This window comes from Hemiscyllium ocellatum, chromosome 14 (assembly GCF_020745735.1).
Source record: "Hemiscyllium ocellatum isolate sHemOce1 chromosome 14, sHemOce1.pat.X.cur, whole genome shotgun sequence".
Taxonomy (NCBI): domain Eukaryota; kingdom Metazoa; phylum Chordata; class Chondrichthyes; order Orectolobiformes; family Hemiscylliidae; genus Hemiscyllium; species Hemiscyllium ocellatum.
The window spans coordinates 39,418,689-39,440,799 of NC_083414.1; the positions used below are offsets into that span (position 1 = coordinate 39,418,689).

At 39.5% G+C, this 22,111-nt stretch overlaps 1 protein-coding gene across 3 annotated transcripts in view; it reads left to right on the forward strand.

Annotated features, from left to right (window-relative positions):
- Window positions 1–22,111, forward strand: part of LOC132822357 (receptor-type tyrosine-protein phosphatase gamma-like) — a 695,764-nt gene that overhangs the window by 444,374 nt on the left and 229,279 nt on the right. For all 3 annotated transcript variants that reach the window (XM_060835658.1, XM_060835659.1, XM_060835660.1), the window contains one exon: window positions 2,982–3,048. In XM_060835658.1, the coding sequence (XP_060691641.1) occupies window positions 2,982–3,048 (67 nt within the window). The remainder of the gene's footprint in view (window positions 1–2,981; window positions 3,049–22,111) is intronic.

The following is a 22,111-nucleotide window of genomic DNA, read 5'->3' on the forward strand; positions in this document are numbered from 1 at the left end:
CTTTGACAAAAATTATTTTTGCTTGAATATGCACTCTATCAAAGAGACTTGGTTTTTCACAATCTATGAGATTTGGCCAGTTGCCGGTTGTTTTTCTTCTCATCCAATTTATCATAGTATTTAAAATCCATGACCTGTTGATGATCAGCAAGATCTAATTTTTTTTTTCTCTCACATTGATATTTCCACTCATAATGCTTTTACAGCATTGCTAGTTTTAACTTTATCATGCTGGCTTCAGCTGCCTGATGAAAATCAACTGCTTTCTGCAGATTGGATTTCTTTTCTCTTAGCAGTCTAGCTGACCTTGTTTTCAATAACATTGACTAGAATTATGTCATTAAAGAGGCTGTGCACAAGCGCTCTGTACTCTGAGGAACTGACTTATTTGTGTAAAATTTATCACGTATTGATCAATGTTTCCTGATTTTGAAAACTTGGTACGTATGCATCTGGTGCTGTTAAACATAAGTCTCCAACTTATAATGTCTCTATGGTGCTATCTATTCTATAATTTTATTTATTAGTATCTTAATGTTCCAAGAAGAGTCATAGAGTCATACTGCACGGAAACAGACCCTTCCGTGAAACCAGTCCATGCCGAACGTAATCCCAAACTAAACTAATCCCACCTGTTTGCTCTTGGGCTATATGCCTCCAAACGTTTCTTATTAAATGTCTTTTAAATGTTGTAATTTTACCCATACCCACCACTTTCTCGGGAAGTTCATTCCACACACGCATCACCCCCCATGTAAAAAAAATTGCCTCTTATATCTTTTCTTAATCTCTCTCCTCTCACCTTAAGAGTATGTACCCTACGGATTCTCCTGTTCCTTGGATTCTGCCTGACCTGCTGCGCTTTTCCAGCAACACATTTTCAGCTCTGATCTCCAGCATCTGCTGTCCTCACTTTCTCCCCTACAGAAAAGACAACCACCATTAACTCTATCTATACCTCTCATTATTTTATAAACTTTTATCAGATTGCCACTCAACGTCCTACGCTCCAGTGAAAAAGTCACAGCCTATCCAGCCTTTCTTTATAACTCCAACCTTCCATACATGGCAACATCCTGGTAAATTTCTTCTGAACCCTCTCTAGCTTGACAATATCCTTCTTTAACTGGGTGAATAGCACTGGACATTGTATTTCAGACAAGGCTTCACCTTCATGTTCTGTATAGCTTCAACATGACTTCCCAATTCCTATATTCAGTGGACAGAGCAATGAAGGCAAGCATGACAAATGCTTTTTTAACCACCCTGTCTATATGTGATGCAAACTTTGAAGAATTATGTATCTGCATCCAGGTTCTATAAGACTATAGTGTTCTATAACACAACCCAAGGCCCTACCATTAATTGTGTAAGCCCTGCCCTTGTTTGTTGTATGAAAATGCAATACCTCGCATTTATCCACATTGAGCGCCATCTGTGAGGAGAAAGTGAGGACTGCAGATGCTGGAGACCAGAGTTGAAGAGTGTGGTGCTGGAAAAGCACAGCTGGTCAGGCAGCATCTGAGGAGCAGGAGAAGGACATAAGCCCTTCATTGGGAATGAGGCTTGTGGACCGGGGGACTGAGAGATAAGTGGGAGGAGGGGTGGGGCTGGGGCAAGGTAACTGAGAATGCGATAGTAGACGAAGGTGAGGGTGAAAGTGATAGATCTCTCACCCCCCTTGGACCACAAACCTCATTCCTGAAGATGGGTTTATGCCAAAATGTTGATTGTCTTGCTCGTCAGATGCTGCCTGACCAGCTGTGCTTTCTAGCACCACACTCTTCGACTCTGAACTCCATCTGACATTTTTTAGCCCATTGACCCATTTGATGAAGATCTCTTTGTAATCTTAGAAAACCTTCTTCACGGTCTACATTGCCACCAATGTTGGTATCTTCCACAAACTTATTACCCATGCCTTCTATATTCTCATTCAAATCATTTATATAAATGACTAACAAAAGAGGACCCAGATCCAATCCCTGTGGAACACCGCTGATCACAGGCCTCCAGTCTGAAAACCAACCCTCCACCATTACTCTCTCCTGCTGTGAAGCCAATTGGCAAGCTCACCCTGAATCCCATGTGACCTAACTTTATTAACTAGTTTATAATGCAAAACCTTGTGAAAGGCTTTACTAAAATCCTTATGGTAGCAATATCTACTATGCTGCCATCATCAATCTTTTTGGAAACTCAATCAACTTTCTGAGACATGGTTTTCCTTGCACAAAACCATGCCGACTCTCCTTAATCAATTTTTGCCTCTCTAAATGTTCATGAATCCTATCTCTTCCACCTCACTATTTGCATTGTATAATGTTTCCTCAGCTACGATATGAAGTAAAATACAATACCGCAATTCAATTTTGACTTACTTCTATTCCTTTTACTGCTATAAATAAAACAAAGAATTGTTTCTTTTTTTTTAAAAAATGTACTTCTAGATTTATATTTATTGGGAGTTTTAAATCTTCCATTCCATTTTTAGTTTGCAAATTTACACAAAAGCCTGGATGAATAACTTATCTTGAGAAATTGCATCACCCCTGAGCTTTACTCAGATTACCTGCTTCCTTTTCCTGAACACGTTGTCTGAAATGTAGGGTTTCTCCTGATCTACAATCTCAGTATGAGCAGAAAGTCAGTGGAACTTACAGAGAAATTATAGAAATGTACATATTGCATGATGCGAAATCAAACAAAAGGGACTTGGAATAATTGAGGTGATAACAGAAATGGAAATGAACATCTGTTGGATGAAGGTAAGGGATAGAGACAACAACTATCTTGTAGAAAAGCAGTTGAATCTCTAGAACCTAATTCGACTATATGTTCAATCTTCTGTATTTAAGTATTATCTTAGTAGATAACTTTAAAAAAACTGACAGATAAGATTTTTTTTAAAGATTAAAATTGAAGATCATTTTATCAGTTGCCAAGGAAGATCTAACAGAATGCATATATTCTACACGTAGGCTACCATCCAGGACAACCTTGCACTGGTTCCTATTATCAGTGGGCTGAAGAGAGTCGTGCATCATGGTGAGTAAGCTACTTAAGATTTCCTTTGATAGAAAAAAAGATTGGAATTAGATCCTTCATCTGTTGAGTTATTTGCAAGAAAAATCTAAACATATAGAATCCATTATTATATCAGTGTTCTTAAACTTGAAATACTTATGCATACATTAAATCCATACTTGTAATTACTACTACTAACATATATAATACTTTTTCATGACACATGAATATGATTAACCACAGTACACATGTTTTGTGATAATAAAGCATTCGTTATAAATTTGCTATAACTTTTCCAAGTCCTTCTAGTCTAATGGTATATTTTTGTTTTCAAGTGCAGTAATTGAGAAAAAATATTTCCAATAAAATTATTACGGTGAGATACAATTATAGAAATTCTGAAAGACGATCAGGAAGCACCTTGAATAACTTCAATTTGATGTCAGAATATGTCATGCTTACACATATAAAGACCAATAGATTAAATATAATGCTGTCATAATGCCTTCAATGTGCATCAGGTATTTAGCAAATTAGAGTTTGCTCAGGAGTACATAACAACACCAAGCTATAAATGCAAACAGGTAAATGCATTTTATTTTGCCAAGGCCATATTGTTTCACATATGAAACAAGAGCTCTTTTAATTCATTGTATGTGGATGTTGCAGGCTAGCCAGCATTTAATCCCCATCCTTAATTGCCCTTGACGTGGTATGCACTGTTCAATACAATAATGGTGTAAGTATTTGTCTGTACTCTTCATTTAGGTGGATATGGCTGTTATGGGTAGTCAGACCAAGTGGAAAGACCCACAATAGTTAGTGAATGTTAAATAAAGAGCAAATGAAACCGTTGTTCTTAAATATTTCCATCAATATTTCAGAAGTTGACAAAGATGTGCAGATCTGTAAAAGTGAACACAATTCAAAAGTAAACTTGTATAAAAAGGCTCTTAGAGCAGGTCCTTCAGCAGCTGTTTTAAAACATATAGAGGACTGGTAATCAGGGAATGTTAACCCATCTTTTCTCTACCTATAATGGACAAGAGAGAAGTGGGTGGAGAAAAACATGATAAAAGTGTGAAATTCAACTTTGCCCTACTTGTGCATTGGCTTTTGAAAGGATCAGAGTTGCTTATTCTGGACAGGCATGTCAGTGACTATAATATTGAAATCCTTAGATTTTTGCAGCCATTAACTGAAAGAAAACAACTATGAAAGGAGACGTGAGCTGCCAAATCCAGCACATAAATACTTGAAGCCAGGAAAGGAAGTGGTGCTTACCGTAACCCAGTGACTCAAACAAAACCTGCTGCAATATATTTTCTCCCTTTCCTTTGTCAATCTTCCTTGCGTTCTGCTACATTGCATTCCAATTCTTAATCCCATGCTTCCCTTTTTCTCTTTCCCTTTGGTCTTTTTCCCCACTTCTTCTTTCTTATGTGCTCTTATGCTGTCTTCCTCCATTCGTCACTGTGCTCTCTACTCCCACTGTATATTCCCTCTCTTCCCCGCTTTCGTCCTCCTCCTTCTTCCCCCCTCCCCACTTCCTAGCCTGGATTTTTGCTTGAGAAAAGGTGGTTAGAATCAAGAAATCTCATGCTTTACTGTGTCTGCTTTGGGAAGAAGTGCCCTAAATAGTGGGACCTGCATTCCATGTGTCTGGAAATGAAATTTGTGGGAAAGAATTGGGCCTGTCATCTCTGGATATGATTCAGAGATAGTATGAGATGAGCTGGTTAAAAAATCCACCTCACTTTTCTGGGACTTAATTTTTTTTTAAAGATTAGGAGTCGAGTCCTCAACCCTTGTGCTTCATTTCCCATCCACCTCTCCCTGCCCAATCTCACTAATACACACCTCCCAAATGACCCCAGTGGTTAATAAGAAGGAAGAAATTGGAGAAGGAAAGAAAGAGAGCCAAAATTGTTGTGAAGACAGATTGAAGGTGGTTCTACTGCTATTTAAAAAATAATAGTTAACGAAGTGAAGATTGTTCTTCTAGAAAATTCCACTAGATTCAATAGCAGCTAATGTAACTTCTTTATTTGAAAAGCGCCGAAGACAGAAAGCAGGAGCCTACAAAACAATATAATTCAGTAAACTAAGAGTAAAAATCTGGCAAACGGCATACTATATAGGAAATTGTGAAACTGTCCATTTTGGCAGGAAGAATGAAAGGAACTCAATTATCCACATGGTGAAAGATTGCAGATATCTGAGATGCATGAATTAGATTAGATTCCCTAAAGTGTGGAAACAGGTCCTTCGGCCCAACAAGTCCACACTAATCCTCCGAAGAGCAACCCACCGAGACCCATTCCCCCACATTTGTTCCTGACTACTGCACCTAACGCTACGGGCAATTTAGCATGGCCAATTCACCTAACCTGCACATCTTTAGACTGTGGGAGGAAACCGGAGCACCCAGAAGAAACTCACGTCGACACGGGAAGAATGTGCAAACTCCACATAGACAGTTGCCCAAGGTGGGAATTGAACCTGGGTCCCTGGCACTGTAAGGCAGCAATGCTAACCACTGAACCACTGTGCCACCCCTTCTTGCAAAAGGTTAGCGTGCAGGCACAGCAAGTAATTAGAAAAACGAATAGAATATTATTATTTATCATAAGGGAAATTGAATACAAAAGTCAAAAGGTTGTACTTCAGTTATATAAGACATTGTTGACAGCATTTCTGGAGTACTGTGTATGGTATTCGTTTCCCAATTTAAAGAAAGTTGCAATTGCATTGGAAGCAGTTCAGAGATTTACTAGACTAAAGTAACTTCATTAAAACTACAAGATCCTGAGGAGATTTAACAGGATAGATGGGGGATCATTATTTAAAAGATAGGGGTCAGCCATTTAAAGCAGTGATAAGGAATTTATTTTCTCTCTGATATGAGAGCCTTTGGAGAGTCCTTCTTTGAAAGGCAGAAGAGATAGAATCTTTAAATATTTTTAGGTTAGAAGTAAATAGATTCATGATAAGCAAAGAGGTAAAAGGTTATCAGGGTAGGCACAAATGTGAAGTTCAGGTTTAAATCACTTAAGTCATAATCCTACTGAATGGTGGTGTATACTTGAAGGCTAAGTAGCTAACATAACTTTCTAATTAGTGTGTTTGTGTACCTGCATGCCAAGTCATGCTCCAAAGCATCTCATAGCCCTTTATAGCCCCTATGCAACATTGTTAGAGCCATTCCATGCCCTGCACCTACTCCTATAACCCTGACAGCACTGTTGTCAATTTAGTGCCAAGTCATGACTTGAATCATTTGCCTTAAAAATATCCATGCCAAAAACATCCAATATCCACCATGGGCAAATCTCAAAAGCCATGTTGAAGTTAGACAACATGAAAATCTAGATATTTATTAAATAGTTCACTGAATTTAAAAGAGGTTCCCATTCATGAAAGATTATTCTATGCATTTAAATTCCTACAAGTATACAATTCCTTATTGAAACAAACATCTATATTCATAATCCCAACATCAAAATGGTAATCTTTCCTGGACTGTCATTCAAACCGAAAACTTACAATTCCTGTGATAGTAATAAATCGTGGAAAACAGTAAAGAATTAATATTGCTATAATGATAGCAGTGAAAGCGATTGAAACTAGTGAGTTTTGAGAAGATTTGTAGCTCAGATTGAAGTTCTGGATGTCTATCCAACACATTGACTTTGATCCCATTTACCACCCCCTGAGAAAAAGAACAGGAAATGACATCACATAGGAAATGACATCTACAACCCAAGGAAACTGAAACACATACCACCAATGCTTCATCGGAGGCTCACTGATGATGTTACCAAGTATGGTGACGAAACGTCTGAAAATGAACCTTACAGATCAGCGAGCAAACTTACATCTAGCTATTGAAACTGTTTGAATTTTCTATTTATGCACACAGACACAAGACGGCTATTTTAGTTTCATAGATTTTTGCTGCCCTTAACTAGCTTACCAATTAATCCAAAAGTTTGTAATTCTCATTCTGCAGTAATAGGCCCTCACGCAGGTGAAAATGGAGTTTTCCTGAACTCAGATTTCATCTAAGTCTGAGTCATTTTTTGTCCTCAAGTGAAATTGGCTTTTACTGGTTATGGGGACAGGAGTTTGGATCCAAGGTCAACATTTTATATGTGTCAGGCTCCTCATTACTTAAAGAAAACACAGGCCTCTATCTCACTTACATTACAGTTTCCCATAGCTGCTCTTTCTCTCCCACTATCTCTTCTCCCTCTGCTCTGTCAGCCTGCTGCTGTCCTTCCTTCCCTCTTGCTATATTCCCACTTGTTCACATCCCATCCTCTCTCATCCACTATTTTATTTGCATATCACCCCTATTTCCTGCCACTTCTTTCTCTAAACTGCTCCAATAATTCTGTTTGCTTCCTCATCAATGCCATGTTCCTAATGTCTTGCCCCACTGATCATGATATTCTCAGTTGCCATTATTTTTGGTGTAGTCTTTATCAAATATTTATAGATCAGCAGAATTCAAGAAGAAGCACAACAAAATTCTGTTCATTTTTAAAATGCTGCTTCTTTGTAATTTCTTCAACTTTGATTCAAGGTCTACATGATAAATGAAATCTGCTCTCTCACAGATACTACCTGACTTGTTCTTTTGTTTCAGATTTCCAGCATCTGCAGTTCTTTGTGTTTTCTTTAATGTTGAAGCACTTGTACACTGAATTTCCCCCTTAGTACTGCTCTGATGTTAAAATTGATACCAGTAATTATTTTGTAAAGAGCCCCCTTATGACTGAATTTTTTTTTTAACAATTGTACTGTTCTGTAATAGGGTAATTTATGTTTCTTTGTAGCTTTAATGATGGATTTAATTTTAAAGCTGAGCCACCATCCTCTTAACAAGATACGTAATTGAATCCTTAATTGTTAATCACTATGACATACTAATGTCATTTTTAAAAATAGATTTGATGTCAGAAAAAGGAAGTTTCCAATGAATAATCCTTTCCATTATGCTTGTTAAGAGTATAAATGGGTCCAGTGAAGGTGAAGGACAACACACAGGCATTTCACACTTTGGTATCAAAATTAGGTCCTTGGAAGCAATTACTTAGAACATAAAATCATGAAGAAGTTACAACACAGAGAAAGACCACTCAGCTTTAAATAAACTTGTTGCCCACTCACTAGAACTGGTCCGTAGCCTTACATGTTACAGTGCACCAGGTCTAGATCCAAGTTCCTTTTTAAATGGGTTGAGGGTTTTTTTTTCCTCAATTCCAAACATCCAGGCAGTGAATTCCAGAATCCACCACCCTCTGGGCGAAATTTCTTTTCTCATACCCCCACTTATCCTTCTACCAATCACCTTAAATCTGTGGCCATTTGATATTTGGTATCTCTTAAGTAGTTGTGGGTGTATTCGCTGAGCTGGGAAGTTGCTTTGCTGACATTTAGTCCTCTATCTGGGTGACATCCTCAGTGCTGTGAAGCACTGCTGAACTGTGTCGGTTAGAATTTATTTGGTATGGTTCCTGTTGCCGATTCTGGTTGTTCGTTGCAGTGGTCGGTATATTGGGTCTAGGTCAATGTGATTATTGACGGAGTCCCACAACTACCGCAATCGGCAACCAAGCTGCAAATCTTTACACAAACCTTGAACACCTATGGGCGAGACACGCGACAAATTTGATATCTCTCGGTATTTTTGTAAGGGAAAACAGGTTTTTCTTGCCCACTCTAGCCAGGCTTCCCATTATTTTGTAAGCATTGGTTGAGTCACCACTTAACCTTCTTTCCACATAACTGCAATTATAAAGCCTTGGCAATATTCTTGTAGATCTCCTCAGTGTTCTGTCGAGAGAGAGAATTGTGGTAGTGTCCTTCCTGTAATATGGTGACCAAAACTGTTTACAAAATTCCAGCTATGCCCTAACCAGTGTCTTTCATAGTTCAAGCATAATGTCTCTGCTCTTGTATTCAGTATCTTGACCCATGAAGTAAAGCATTCCATATGCTTCTTTACTACTTTATGTACTTGTTCTGTCGCCTTTAGGGACCTGTGAACATGTGCTCCAAGGTCATTCCTCTACCTGTCTTGATAGCCTCCCACTTGTTGTACATTCCTTTGCTTTGTTTGCCAGCATCTGCAGTCCTCACTTTCTCCTCCTTGTTAAATGCATAACCTCACACTTCTTCAGATTTGGCACTTGTAATCTGTCACTTTCCAACCACTCAACCAAACCATTGATGTTCCTACAGTTGACTGCCATCATCTTCAATATCAGTTGCCCAGCTCATTTTTGTGTCATCTGCAAATGTCCTAATTATACCTCTGATATTTACATCTGAATCATTACCACAAACAGCAAGAAACCAGAAATGAGCTCTGTGGAATGCCATCAGAATCATCCTTCCATTCATAAACATATCCATCGACTATTACCTTTTGTTTCCTGTCACTGAGCCAATTATAGATGCAACTCATCACATTCCCCTGTATTCCATGGCCTTTATTTTATTCGTAACTATCTGCTGTGTAAGATTTATCTCAAATGTTAATAAAATGTGTACAACATCCAATGCACTACCCTCATTAATCCTTGTTACTACCACAAATAGTCAATGAAGTTAAGTAAAGCAGGACCTTCCCAGGCTGACAATCCTTGATTAAATCATGATTCTCCAAGTTAACCCTCAACATTGATTTTTAACTCAAAGATAGAAGACAGAGGGTGGTGGTGGAGGGTTGTTTTTCAAACTGGAGGCCTGTGACCAGTGGAGTGCCACAAGGATCGGTGCTGGGTACAATACTTTTCATCATTTATACAAATGATTAGGATGTGAGAATAAGAGGTACAGTTAGTAAGTTTGCAGATGGCACAAAAATTGGACAGCTAAGAAGGTTACCTCAGATTACAATGGGTCTTGATTAGATGGGCCAATGGACTGAGAAATGGCAGATTGAATTTAATTTAGATAAATGCGAGGTGCTGCATTTTGGGAAAGCAAATCTTTGCAGGACTTATACACTTTTAATGGTAAGGTCCTAGGGAATATTGCTGAAGAAAGAGACCTTGGAGTGCAGGTTCATAGCTCCTTGAAAGTGGAGTCGCAGGTAGATAGAATAATGAAGAAGGCGTTTGGTATGCTGTCCTTTATTGGTCAGAGTATTGAGTACAGGAGTTGGGATGTCATGTTGTGGCTATGCAGGACACTGGTTAGGCTACTTTTGGAATATTACATGCAATTCTGGTCTTCTTCTATCGGAAAGATGTTGTGAAACTTGAAAGGGTTCAGAAACAATTTACAAGGATGTTGCCAGGGCTGGAGGATTTGACCTGTAGGGAGAGGTTGAATAGGCTGGGGCTGATATCCCTGGAGCATTGGATGCTGAGAGCTGACCTTACAGAGGTTTATAAAGTCATGAGGGGCATGGATAGGATAAATAGACAAAGCCTCTTCCCTGAGGTGGGAAAGTCCAGAACTAGAGGGAATATGTTTAGGGTGAGAAGGGAAAGATATAAAAGAGACCTAAGGGACAACATTTTCATGCAGAGGATGGATGGAATGAGCTGCCAGAGGAAGTGGTGGAGGCTGGTACAATTGCAACATTTAAATGGCATCTGGATGGTCATATGAATAGGAAGGGTTTGGAGAGATATGGGCGGGGTGCTGGCAGGTGGGTCTAGATTTGGTTGGGATATCTGGTTGACATGGATGAGTTGGACCGAAGGGTCTGTTTCCATGCTGCACATCTCGATGATTCTATGACTCTAAGTCAAACGCACTAGCTTATAACTATTTCGCCTTGACCTATCCTGCATCTAATGAGGATTGGAAAATGATCTCCAGAGCATCCACTATTTCTACCTTTGATTTCTTCAACAGTCTAGAATATGACTCATTTTGCCCATGTGTTTTATCCACCCTCAAATATTAGTACTTCCCTTCTCATTGTGCTTATATTACCTAATATTTCACTCTCTTCCTCTTCAACTGGAATGTCTGCATCATCCTTCTGCTTTGCAAAGACAAAGTCTATAGACTCTCTGACAACCCTGCCCACATGTTTTGCATTCATGAATAAGGCATCATGTACATCTCTGATAGGACCTACCCTTTCTTTGGTCATCCTCTTGCTTTTGATGCACTGTTAAAACATATTTGTATTCTCCTTAATACCAGCCAATAATTTTTGTATCCTCCTTTGGCTTACCTAATTTCCTTTCTCACTTTGCCCTTTTCTTTTTGTGTTCCACTAAGCTCCCCAATGTGTTATTTTTTGAGATTTTCATGAGCTCTATTTTTCTGCTTTATTTTGCTGGTGTGTTTCTGGATAGCCAGCTCGGGCACTCTGGATTTGGCAATACACTGTTTGAGTAGAACTGTGCTTTTGAATGCATCCCATTGGTTTGTCACTAACTTTCCTTCAAGTAGCTATAACCAGACCACTTTTGCTATATCGTCTCTCAGCCACGTAAAGTTTGCCTTCCCCCAATTTAGAATATTTACTATTTGCCCCTTATTAAGCCAGGTTTCCATCAAAGCAATGATTTCATACTACAGTGTGTCTATCATCAGTTCTATTCATTATACTCCTTGGGTTTACATTTATACTTTTTAATATTACCAATTTTCTGTGCTGTACATTTTTATTTAACTTCTCCTTCCTCTGTCTTTTAGAGCCAGTTCTTAAATTTCTGTTTTCCATCTTTGCTCTGAATTTTCCCTCAGGTACCTAACTCCCTGCCAATCTAGTTTAAACTCTCTTCAAAAGGACTAGCAAATATCCCTGCCATGATATTTATCCTGAACTTGCTCAGATGTAGACAGTCTAGCTTGCACAGATTGCACCTTCCTCAGAACTGGTCCCAATAATCCAGAAATCTGATAATCACCTTCTTATACCAGTTTTCCAGCCATGTGTTCACTCATCCAGTTCTCCGCTGACTTAGCTCAGACTCTTTTCCCCTGAAGAACTACTGCCCTCACCAGTATCCGAATTGGAATACCAATTAAAAAGCAAGAGGACTACTATACTGCATAATTATCTTATTGCCTGGCAGTAACTCCTACCCTTGCTGCCAGCATACTTGCTAACCTGTGGCGTGACCACCTCCCTAAACGTGCAATCCATGTGATCCTCTACCAATGGATGAAGAACTTTTGAAACCCAGAGCTCAAGCTTGTGCAGCTGATGTCATGTCCTGCAGATAAATTTGTCTGGTGCACATGGTGTGTCCATGAGTGCACATAAACCATAAGATATACAACTCTGACCTGCCCCCCTGAAATAACTGCAGAGAGGCTGGTATCCCGTCAACAAGTCACCCTTTATTTACTTTTGCACAGTACCCTGGCTGTAGCCAGCCAGTTTGGAGTCAGTTACCTGAACTGAGGAGATTCTAATCTCCTGATTTTTTTTTACAGTGTAATTTTTTACAGTGTTTTTTTTTCCTAATCTCCTGTTCTTTTTCTTATCCCCACACTACGGCCTAACTGCGGTGGTGCTTCTCCTAATTATATTGGTCAGCCAGGACTTTCCTGATTGGCGCAGGTTAACAATCATAATCAATGATGTCATAGTCAACAAGGTCAACCTGGTTCCAATCGCTACACACCCCATAACTTTTAAAATTATTTCGTATAATTATAGCAGATGAAAATCTTACCAGTAATTACAATCAGTTTCTTGCCCTAAGTGTTAATATGAGCCAACTACAGGAGGTAGCTACTAATACAGACTCTCCTCTTGTATTATTTTCAAGCACTTGGACCACTCCCCACTTAAAATGATGCTGACTGCCTGTCTTAAGGTCCTCACCTCATCTACTCCTCAACTTCAAGATAATTTCACTCTTTTCTCTAACTTGTCAGCATTGAATTGTATGTCACACAATATTCTTTTCACCACAAGATACCTCCAATGGCATGATTTTTTGACTAACTATGAAGAAACCTGCTTAAGGTTTAAGTTGTTCTATGTTTTAGAGCTAACACATATAGGAGAAAGTGAGGACTGCAGATGCTGGAGATCAGAGCTGAAAAATGTCTTGCTGGAAAAGCGTAGCAGGTCAGGCAGAATCCAAGGAGCAGGAGAATCGACGTTTCGGGCATAAGCCCTTCTTCAGGAATCCTGAAGAAGGGCTTAGGCCCGAAATATCGATTCTCCTGCTCCTTGGATGCTGCCTGATCTGCTGCGCTTTTTCAGCAACACATTTTTCAGCTAACACATATGCTAATTATGTGTTAATGATTTACAGTAATTTCTTGATATTGCATTCATACATGCCTCTTAACTTTTAATAAAAACAGGAAGTGTTGGAAATACTTAGAAGATCTGTCAGCATTTAGTGGAGAGAAAAACAGTTTTGTTCCTTTAGGAGATAGTAGCAGTTGTGAAGATGCCTGGTTCAACTTGCCTACCTCAAGAGCAAGTGCTAAGAAAGATGAAATGTTTATTGCAGTTCGGCTAGTCTTCCTATGAAAGAAGGTGGAGGCAACTAAAGGGTACTGAGGTGGACTGATAAAATATCCCCAACTCAGTACCCCAACACAATTTTTCCCAAACATACTGATAAAAATAAGACCCTCTAACCTTCATCAATCATATAGATTCACCTATCATATATGCCCTATGCCCACTTATGGTACACAGTGCCCATGACCCTTCATGACTCTGGTACCAGGCTATGTCCCCATCCCAATCCCTATGTCCAGCATCCTGAAAGCACAGAGTCAAACCTCACACCTCCATGGAGTCTCCCCAACTCCATAAAGATCCAGCCTTTCTAGCCTGGGACATTTGATCAGAGCTGAGTAAAGTTCAAATTGTCATCGGTTTTGAGCAAGTAAAAAAGTGGAGATCAGATGTGGAACATGCTGACCATTTCTAATTTATTCCAATTCTGTTGAATGATCACTGAGCTTAAATGTTAACTCTATTTCTCTCTTCATAGGCACTGCTAGCACCACTTGGTAGATCTACCAACTTTCTGTTTTTAATTATTTTTGCAACATCCATAGTACTTTAATTTTCTATATGTTTTCATCACTTTGTACTGGTGAAACATATTGTATGTTAACTTTATGCAAAAGTATTAGAGCCAGTTCTAAACACAAGTATTGCTTCCATGGGTAAGCAAGAGTGCACATTGTAACTTCTGCATTTAATAATATTGTCTGAAACTGCTTCTGTTGGGCTTATTGTCATTTGCCATTTTCCCTCAATAAGAAGTTCCAGCTCAGCAAATCAGGCCGGTATACTCTGACTGTGAGTCATAGCCCTTGGTGCCAGCATGGCAGAGAAATAATATTGGAACAGTTTAGGATACTATTAACACTGATACAGCTGAAATTATTTATGATTTTTGTATCTGAGACATAATATATAATACTGTGTCATTGTGATGCAATTTACATGTTCCCAAACCATTGTTATAACAGGCAAAGAGGGTACATTGAAGGTTAACAGTCATAGCAAAATGTTAAGAGTTTGTTAAAAATATACATGTGTTTATAAAGTTATCTCTCATTTATCATTCTTAATGGTCTAGATCTAATAGGAAGATGACCATTGAAGCAGTATGGACTGAGATTGCATATTGAGACCATATGAGGTCCCAGTGCAGCTGACTCTGTGGGAATTGCCCTAGAAATTGAAACTTCCAGTTTCTGAAATCTCCTGAAGAAGTCTTTAACTTTAAGACTTCAGAGAATTCATAATTACCCAGGAACGCTTAGAAGGATTAAAATCTGCATGAAGTCCTTCCTAGCTGACTCTCCCCAGACACCAGACCCAACCTGATTCCTGAACCCCCCCCCCCCACCACAGAACAATACTCCAGAGTCCCAAACAATAATCCCCCTGCCAAACCCCCAATTCCCTAATGTAACCCTGACCTTCGCCTACCCCAATTCTCCCTGACTCAATTCAACCCTCCACTGATCCTCGCCATTTTTTGCCTGTCCTCAAACAATTCCCATTCCCCTGATTTATTCTAAGCCCTAACTCACTTGTCTGAGACCCTATCTGACCACTGCTGGCCAGGTCGGGAACAGAAAACACCAGCCCTAATGCTGCTTCAGGACTTCACCCCTGCCTCCTGCTCAGTAGGCCCACCTACCAACATGAGCACTGACCTAATCCAAGCACAGAAACTCTTCCCATGACCTGAACACAGTAATGCTGACCCCAAATCCAAGCACAGCAGACTCTTTCTGGAGCAGCAATCCCTGGTTATTGGGCCCCGATATATTCTCCTGTCCCCAGACCTTGCTTTTATACTCTACCCTCTTCCAACTGGTATTCTATCCCCCACCTACCTGGTACCCTACCTCTCACACATGGGGCACCCTCCCTGACACCTGCCTGACTCTGTACCCCCTCACTTACCTCACACGGATCTTACCTCAAAAACTGTCGAAGTGGCTTTACGCCTCTTAACCGCAAAATACAGCATTTACTGCTGCAAGTGGGTATTTGTTTTCAATGCCAATCCTTTCTGCTGCTGTTTGTGTGGGTTATTGGACTGGACTACACTGCTTTGACTAGGTAAGTGGGCAAGTCTTAGACTGGTCTACATCAAATATGGATTTGGATGCAGGTTGGAAGATTCAGGCCAATATGTTCCTAAAATTTCAATGTGGAAAGCAAGAGCCCTTTCCTGTAAGTATGTATATAATTGCTTACAATCCTGACCTGTAAATTTTCATTGAAAACCTATTTCTTGTCTTGAATCTAACTGACCTAAAAATCAATTTTCTATTTTCTCCTGTAAGCACTTCTTCCCCTTTATTCTTAACTTCCAGTCTGTCACCTGCTTGTTGGCTACCTCATTTCTCCTTGACATCACATTCATCTTCTGACCCACTCATTTACTTCTGCTGCTCACTGCCTTTACTGATTCCCTTCTCCCTCCCATTACTACCTCTTGACCACCTCCCTCCCTCCCGCATGCTGACCCTCTCTCGCACTCACAACATTTCTTTCTGATCCCCTTTACTGCTTTCGTCTTGCCCTGACGCTCTCAAGTCCTTGTTGTGGAAAGGGACAGTGAGTGAGACAATGAGCAGTGGGAAGCAAGAAATTCAGAAGAGTAAAGCAAATGGGGGAAAAGAGCAAAGGGGAGGGAAGAGGGAAGCAGGAGGGAACATGGGATCGGAAAAGGGAGTGGTAAGCAGATAAGAATGAGTGTGTCAGGAGAGGCAGTATACAAAGTATCAGGTGCAGTTACAGTGTGTTTTTTGGTTAACATGCTATGTCCATCCGTGATGAAAATGAAAATCAAGGCTCACAGTACTATTTGGGTAAACTCCCTAATTGACAAACTGTTTGAAAATGCATGTTCAAATCCTCGTTAAATATGCGATAGCTGGATAGGACATTTCAAGTCCTCAGCACATCCCAAAGTGTTTCATAGAAAATCCATTACTTTCAATTACAGTCAATGTTGTTTCATGGGCAAAGATGAGCATAGATAAATCGCACAAAAATGGGATACATTACAAGTTATCTTATTTTTGGAGATCTTGATTGAGAAATGTGTGAGTTAGTAGAACATCCAAAAGCCATTTGAGTGATGTCTGCACTTTGAGTATTTGATACATTATTGCCTTACAACTGTGCTTGTTGTATTCAATGAGTGTCTTTTTGGTGGTTTTAGACTGCTTGTGGAGCCATGTTCAATTATTTAATTTTATTTATTTCAAGAGTCCTTTTTCCACAATTTATTCTTCACTGTTATGATAAATGATAACTTTAAATAGTTGGATATTGATGTCCCTAACTACAAAAGTTTTGTATTTAATAAATAAATATAGATCCGTATAACAAATGCACAAAAATGCATATTTTTGTCTATACATGATATGCAAAGATTTTGTACACAGAAAAGAATACAGAAAATGCCACAAATTGATTTTGGCACAATGAAGTTCCAGACAGATGGAAAATTGTGCATCAAAATGTATTTGCAATTTCCCTTAGCTCCAACTGCCTGTACATACAGTTCAAAACCTTCTGTTTTGTGTATGTGACATTGTTACTGTTGGAGAAGAATGTTCAAGATAATAAGCACCAGATGTTATGTCTTTACAGATAACTTCTGCTGTGTTGGTCTCTAAGGATTGTTGAGATGCTCGAGTAGGTGCTTTATCATTAATTGGCATCATGTATTTTCTATGCACATTTGTTTTTGGTTGATGCCACTGGTAGTTTCTTCCATCATCTCTGCAGCTTTCATGTATCACTTTGATGATTCCCTAAGGGTTTGTCTCATTTGGATTAACCCTTCCCTTAAACACTCTTATAATTTGCTGTTATTTTATGTCACTGAACTCCTACAATGACATGGTCAAAAAAAATGTCCATTGTGTTTACTTGACAGTGTGGAATTAGAAAGCTCCAGCGAGCAAAGAACTGACTGTGCTCTTGTTTCTGATCAGTGTTTAACGATTCCTGTTAGAGTGTGCATACGTGTTTCTATGTGTTCACACATGTACAGGATTCAGCTCAACTCTTGATGCATCTAGAGAATGTATGGTCGGCTACAATAAAATAATTATATTTTCTAGATACCCCATGCATGCGCATTGTGATTAAATCATGCCACAAAAATGCAATGATGTCATTATCTGACTGGGAGCATGCGTGGTTCTGGTGACATTATAGCATTAAAACTTGATCACATCACAACATGAGGGTGAAAGTGTAGTTTTGCGACATTGTGACATTCAAATGGTTTGACACCACTTCTGGCAATTTAAATTCATGTATTTAATGGATTCACTGGCACATTTAATGAACATGTGTGTTTGGGTCGTGCTAGTCATGCATGTGCAAAAGAAGTCTTTAGGTTGTGTTAACAAATAGAACCTATTTTTAATCAACATTTTTGAACATACAATGATAAGCTTTCAGGGCAGGTGTACCCAGACCTTCTTGCCCAGAGTTATGGAATTACCACTTTGCCACAACACATTCCTAGTTATAACTCAATGCACTTACACTATCAAGTGAGCGAAAATATTGTATGCTGTGCAAAAATGATTTAGCAAACCTGTCCTTTCAGCATTAGCAATCTGTGATGGAATTAGGACTGGGAGCTGAATTTCTCTGGGCTGGAGATGACAAACCTGGAGCAGGCGGGGAAATTAATTAGGCAATATGTTGATGGACTAGAACTCACCACCTTCCTGCCTTAGCTTGAATTAAGTTTTGGGTGGGAAGGCTTACAGCCATCTGCCGGCCTCGCTGTCAGTTGAGGCTTTTAATGATTACATAAGGGCTTCATTGTGCCTGGACTACTCGTATTTCAGCTGCAGGGGAGATGGAAATCAGTGTATATGATACATTAAACAATGTGCATAGACTGTCATTTGGCAGGGGATCCCTCAATCTGTGCATGTTCGAGGGACGGGACCCAAGACAGAGGAGTGGTCCCTGAAAGCCATCAGCTTGTCTATGCTTCCAAACCTGCTCTCCTAGTCCCCCAAACAAGAGCATCCCCAAGCAATAATTAACTTTCCTGCCGCGGATTCACCATCCTAGGAGTTGGAGAGGCCATGGATGCTGCCGGACTTTGGGGCTGCTAGCTTGTTTGGCAGCTCTTGGAGGCTGGGACTCCTAGTCATGAGTATTAATTTGGGCAGAAAGCCCACTGTCAACTAGCTACTGATGACTAGAAGTTCTGGCAAGCTTCCCACCTTCTCTTGCCCCACCAAACCTTCCCAATTTCAGACTTCATTTTAACAATGTCTAATTTCTCTCATCGCTTTAAATGCCTTTGAAGCTAATAATGATATTAAAAAGTAATAATTATTATCAACTAATAAACTGCTATTGATGAAGTTGCAATCAGAACTCATGTAGAAGTGTAACATTCCATTTTACAGGAATTGCCACATTTACCTAATGGCATACCGGTTCATTGTATAAATAAAAGAAGCAACACAGTTACCAGCTCAACAGATTAAAACAAGATAATAATTTTCTTGTTATTTTGGAGAAATAAGTTCTATCTCTCATTTCAAGTCTTTATTTTACATTGCAAAACTGCTTTGTAAGTTGAAAGCACACTACACATTGATGAATGGTTGATGATGGTGTTTACTCCATCAGCTAAAGAATGTATGGACCAGTATGTGTGTGGACCAGCATGGAGATTAGCATGCAGTACTATTGATTTTTTTTTAGTATTGAAGACAGATTACATATTGTTTTTACTCTTCCAGTCCACTATGGAATAGATTTTTAATTATTTTAGGGACTTATTGTTTCAATATCCCAGTCCATCCATATACATCCATTTTGACTATGGATTTCCATTTTTCATTCAGCTTTCCAGAAAATGAGAATTTAATTTGAATTTGGACAAATTTTGTTGATGGCAAAGAATAGTTCTTTCCCTGGTTCAACACAGCATTGGACTTGGAACTTTTGTAGCATATCCTATTTCTTTTCTTCAGCACCCCAAAGCTCTGAGTGGAAATTAAGACTGAAATATACCAGTTACATCCAATTAAACAAAATTGGGCTCCTTGTGACAATTTGTAGCTGTAGCGTGCACAGTTCTGCAGCAGGCAATCACTTCATATCAATAGAGAGAACAATATTCTTGGATTGCTTCCTAGCCAGAGGTTCTTTACTGAGCCCACTTTCCCTTTCAAATAAATGGAGATAGCATGTGAGCAGGAAAAATATAGATGTTTGAAGTAATGAAGAAAATTCCATTTTACTTATACTCTGACTTTGCCTTTGTAAACAGCTATGACAAAAATCTGCAGCAGGTTTCAACTTTTGGAGAGTCAACAGACCACACCTCATGCCTGTAGTGCAAAGCCTAGTCCTCGTATAAACTGGCAAGCTGGCAATCCTATACCTGTAAAAGGATGAGCACAACATTCCCAGCTCTTGAATGGCAATGATGAAAAATATGAAACAATTGTGGAACGGGAAAATCTAATTCTCAATATCGAGAAATAGTATCCAATTTTTTTCCTTCAGGTTTCAACAGCAGGTTCTGAATGTCACAAATAAGTGGTGTCTATCTTATTTCCATGAATTTGCATCTAATTATTAGCTAATCATGCCTTATTTCTATGCAGCTCACAATTTGGTCCTCAATCCTGAGAAACTGGCGGTGGTAATTCCTGACTTCAAGGTCAGAATGGTTACTTGGTGATGCAGCTTGCCACTTATTTCTCCAGGACTCTGTTTTAATTTTACCGTGCCCTTGAACAAGGCGTAGACCAAATCCTTTTACAGAGTTAGCATTGGCAAGCCACCTGCCTCATCGTATTATCATGGCTGATCTCAGACCAACTCAAAATCCACTTAAGCCCTCAGTACTTCACTTTGTAGCTCAGAGACACCTTTGACTTATATACTTCTACCCAATTGCATTGTGTACTGGGACACATAGCCATCTCATGCATCGACACAGGGTTCATCTTATGGCTGTTGTCTGAATTTCCCAGTGCTCACTTATTTATTTGAAGACTGCCAACCTCTAAGGATTGCAAAACACTTAAGCTAGATGGCAGAAAGGGTTGGTAGTTTTGGAGAATGATGTAGGTGAGAACCATTGAGTGAAAAGGTGTTATGCAGTAGTGAGGTTGTGGCCCTTGATTATTAATAAGGTTTGAGTGCAGTTGCAGAGTCAGAATGAGTGTGAGGTAGCAAAGAGAAGATGATGGAACTTAACATTATGGAGTGCAGAAGATCATTCATCTCTTTCCTGTACTGCCCCAGCTGGTGTAAGTGCCCAGGCTGGTTATGTTGGTGTTTTGAACTCTTCTGATAGCCCATCAAAGAAGGATGGCCCTCCTCTCAGCCATCCCACCTCAAGGTCTCTCTCTGGAAGCAAGACACTAACTTCCCTTTCTGAGACATTTCTGTTTCCTAACATATCAAAATACAAAGTAGCTCCTGACTTGCAGCATCTGAAATGCTGTGTTACTGGGCTTAAGATATGGCTGGCACCAGGGGATTACAAACCTGAATTCCTGAACTTACAGCTAAATTTGATTTAAAAATTGGCTAAGTGTCAATTTTGTGAGTTTCAAAGAGGGTCTCCTTCCATGGGTTGTAGCGACTTCTGTCACACTGACTTCCCAAACTCGAATTATTACTGATTTACCACACCCCATAGTGCCCTGCTTGTCATATTCTGTCACAAGCGAAAGTACTGGCAACTGCCTTGACCTCCTGGAATTCCTGGCACTGATGCCAGCTTTAAGTTCTGGCAGCTGGCCTGAACTGTCCAGCATCAGGCATGTTGGGCAGAGCATATTTGACGCCTGTATTGCTGATAGAGACTTGGAGTTCCTGCTGAATGGAAGAAAGGGTGTGTGCTGGTGGTGCATGGCTTGAGATGTTGGTGACTCATAGAAGTCTGAAGGAGGAGGTGGCAAGTTTAAGTTGCCAGGTTACCATGCAAACTGTCATGTCAAGAACTATCGCTGTCTAGTTTCTATCTGGCTAGTGAGCCACTATGATTGAATAAAGAGAAAAAATGGCCTTTTGTTGCTCACTGGTCTCATCTCACTGTTCAACACTTGGTTGGAACATGGAACTTTCTGCCCTTAACAGCAGTTAGCTCTTTGCTGGACACCTTTTCAAATGATACAGGGATTCAGTAATTGTCATCATGGACTCATAACTTTACTAATCTCATTTGATTTGGTGAAGTTAAATTGTGCTTTTTAAATCATTGACGTAAATGGCATTTTAACTATTAAGAGGAAATGGCCACAAAACAAATAAATTGCTGTGTTAGTTTGAGCTTACCAACATTTAATGTTCTGTGTAGACGGTCAGTTCAGATTAAATCTGTAAGCTCTAATTGTTTAGGTTTCATGTTGTCAAGGTAAGGAGGATTTGGCATTGTTTACACCCCTCCTACCCAATTTTTCATTTGTATTAAAGATCGACTTTTAATAAAACTGAAAATTGCTGCTAAGTTTGAGATATTCATGCCAGTTTTACCTGAAATGAAGACTGTCAACTTTGTGATTGCTTCCTCACTCCCATCTTTTTGTTTTCATATGCATGTCTTTAGTCAATCTGGGACTTTGAAGCCTTTTTGTCATG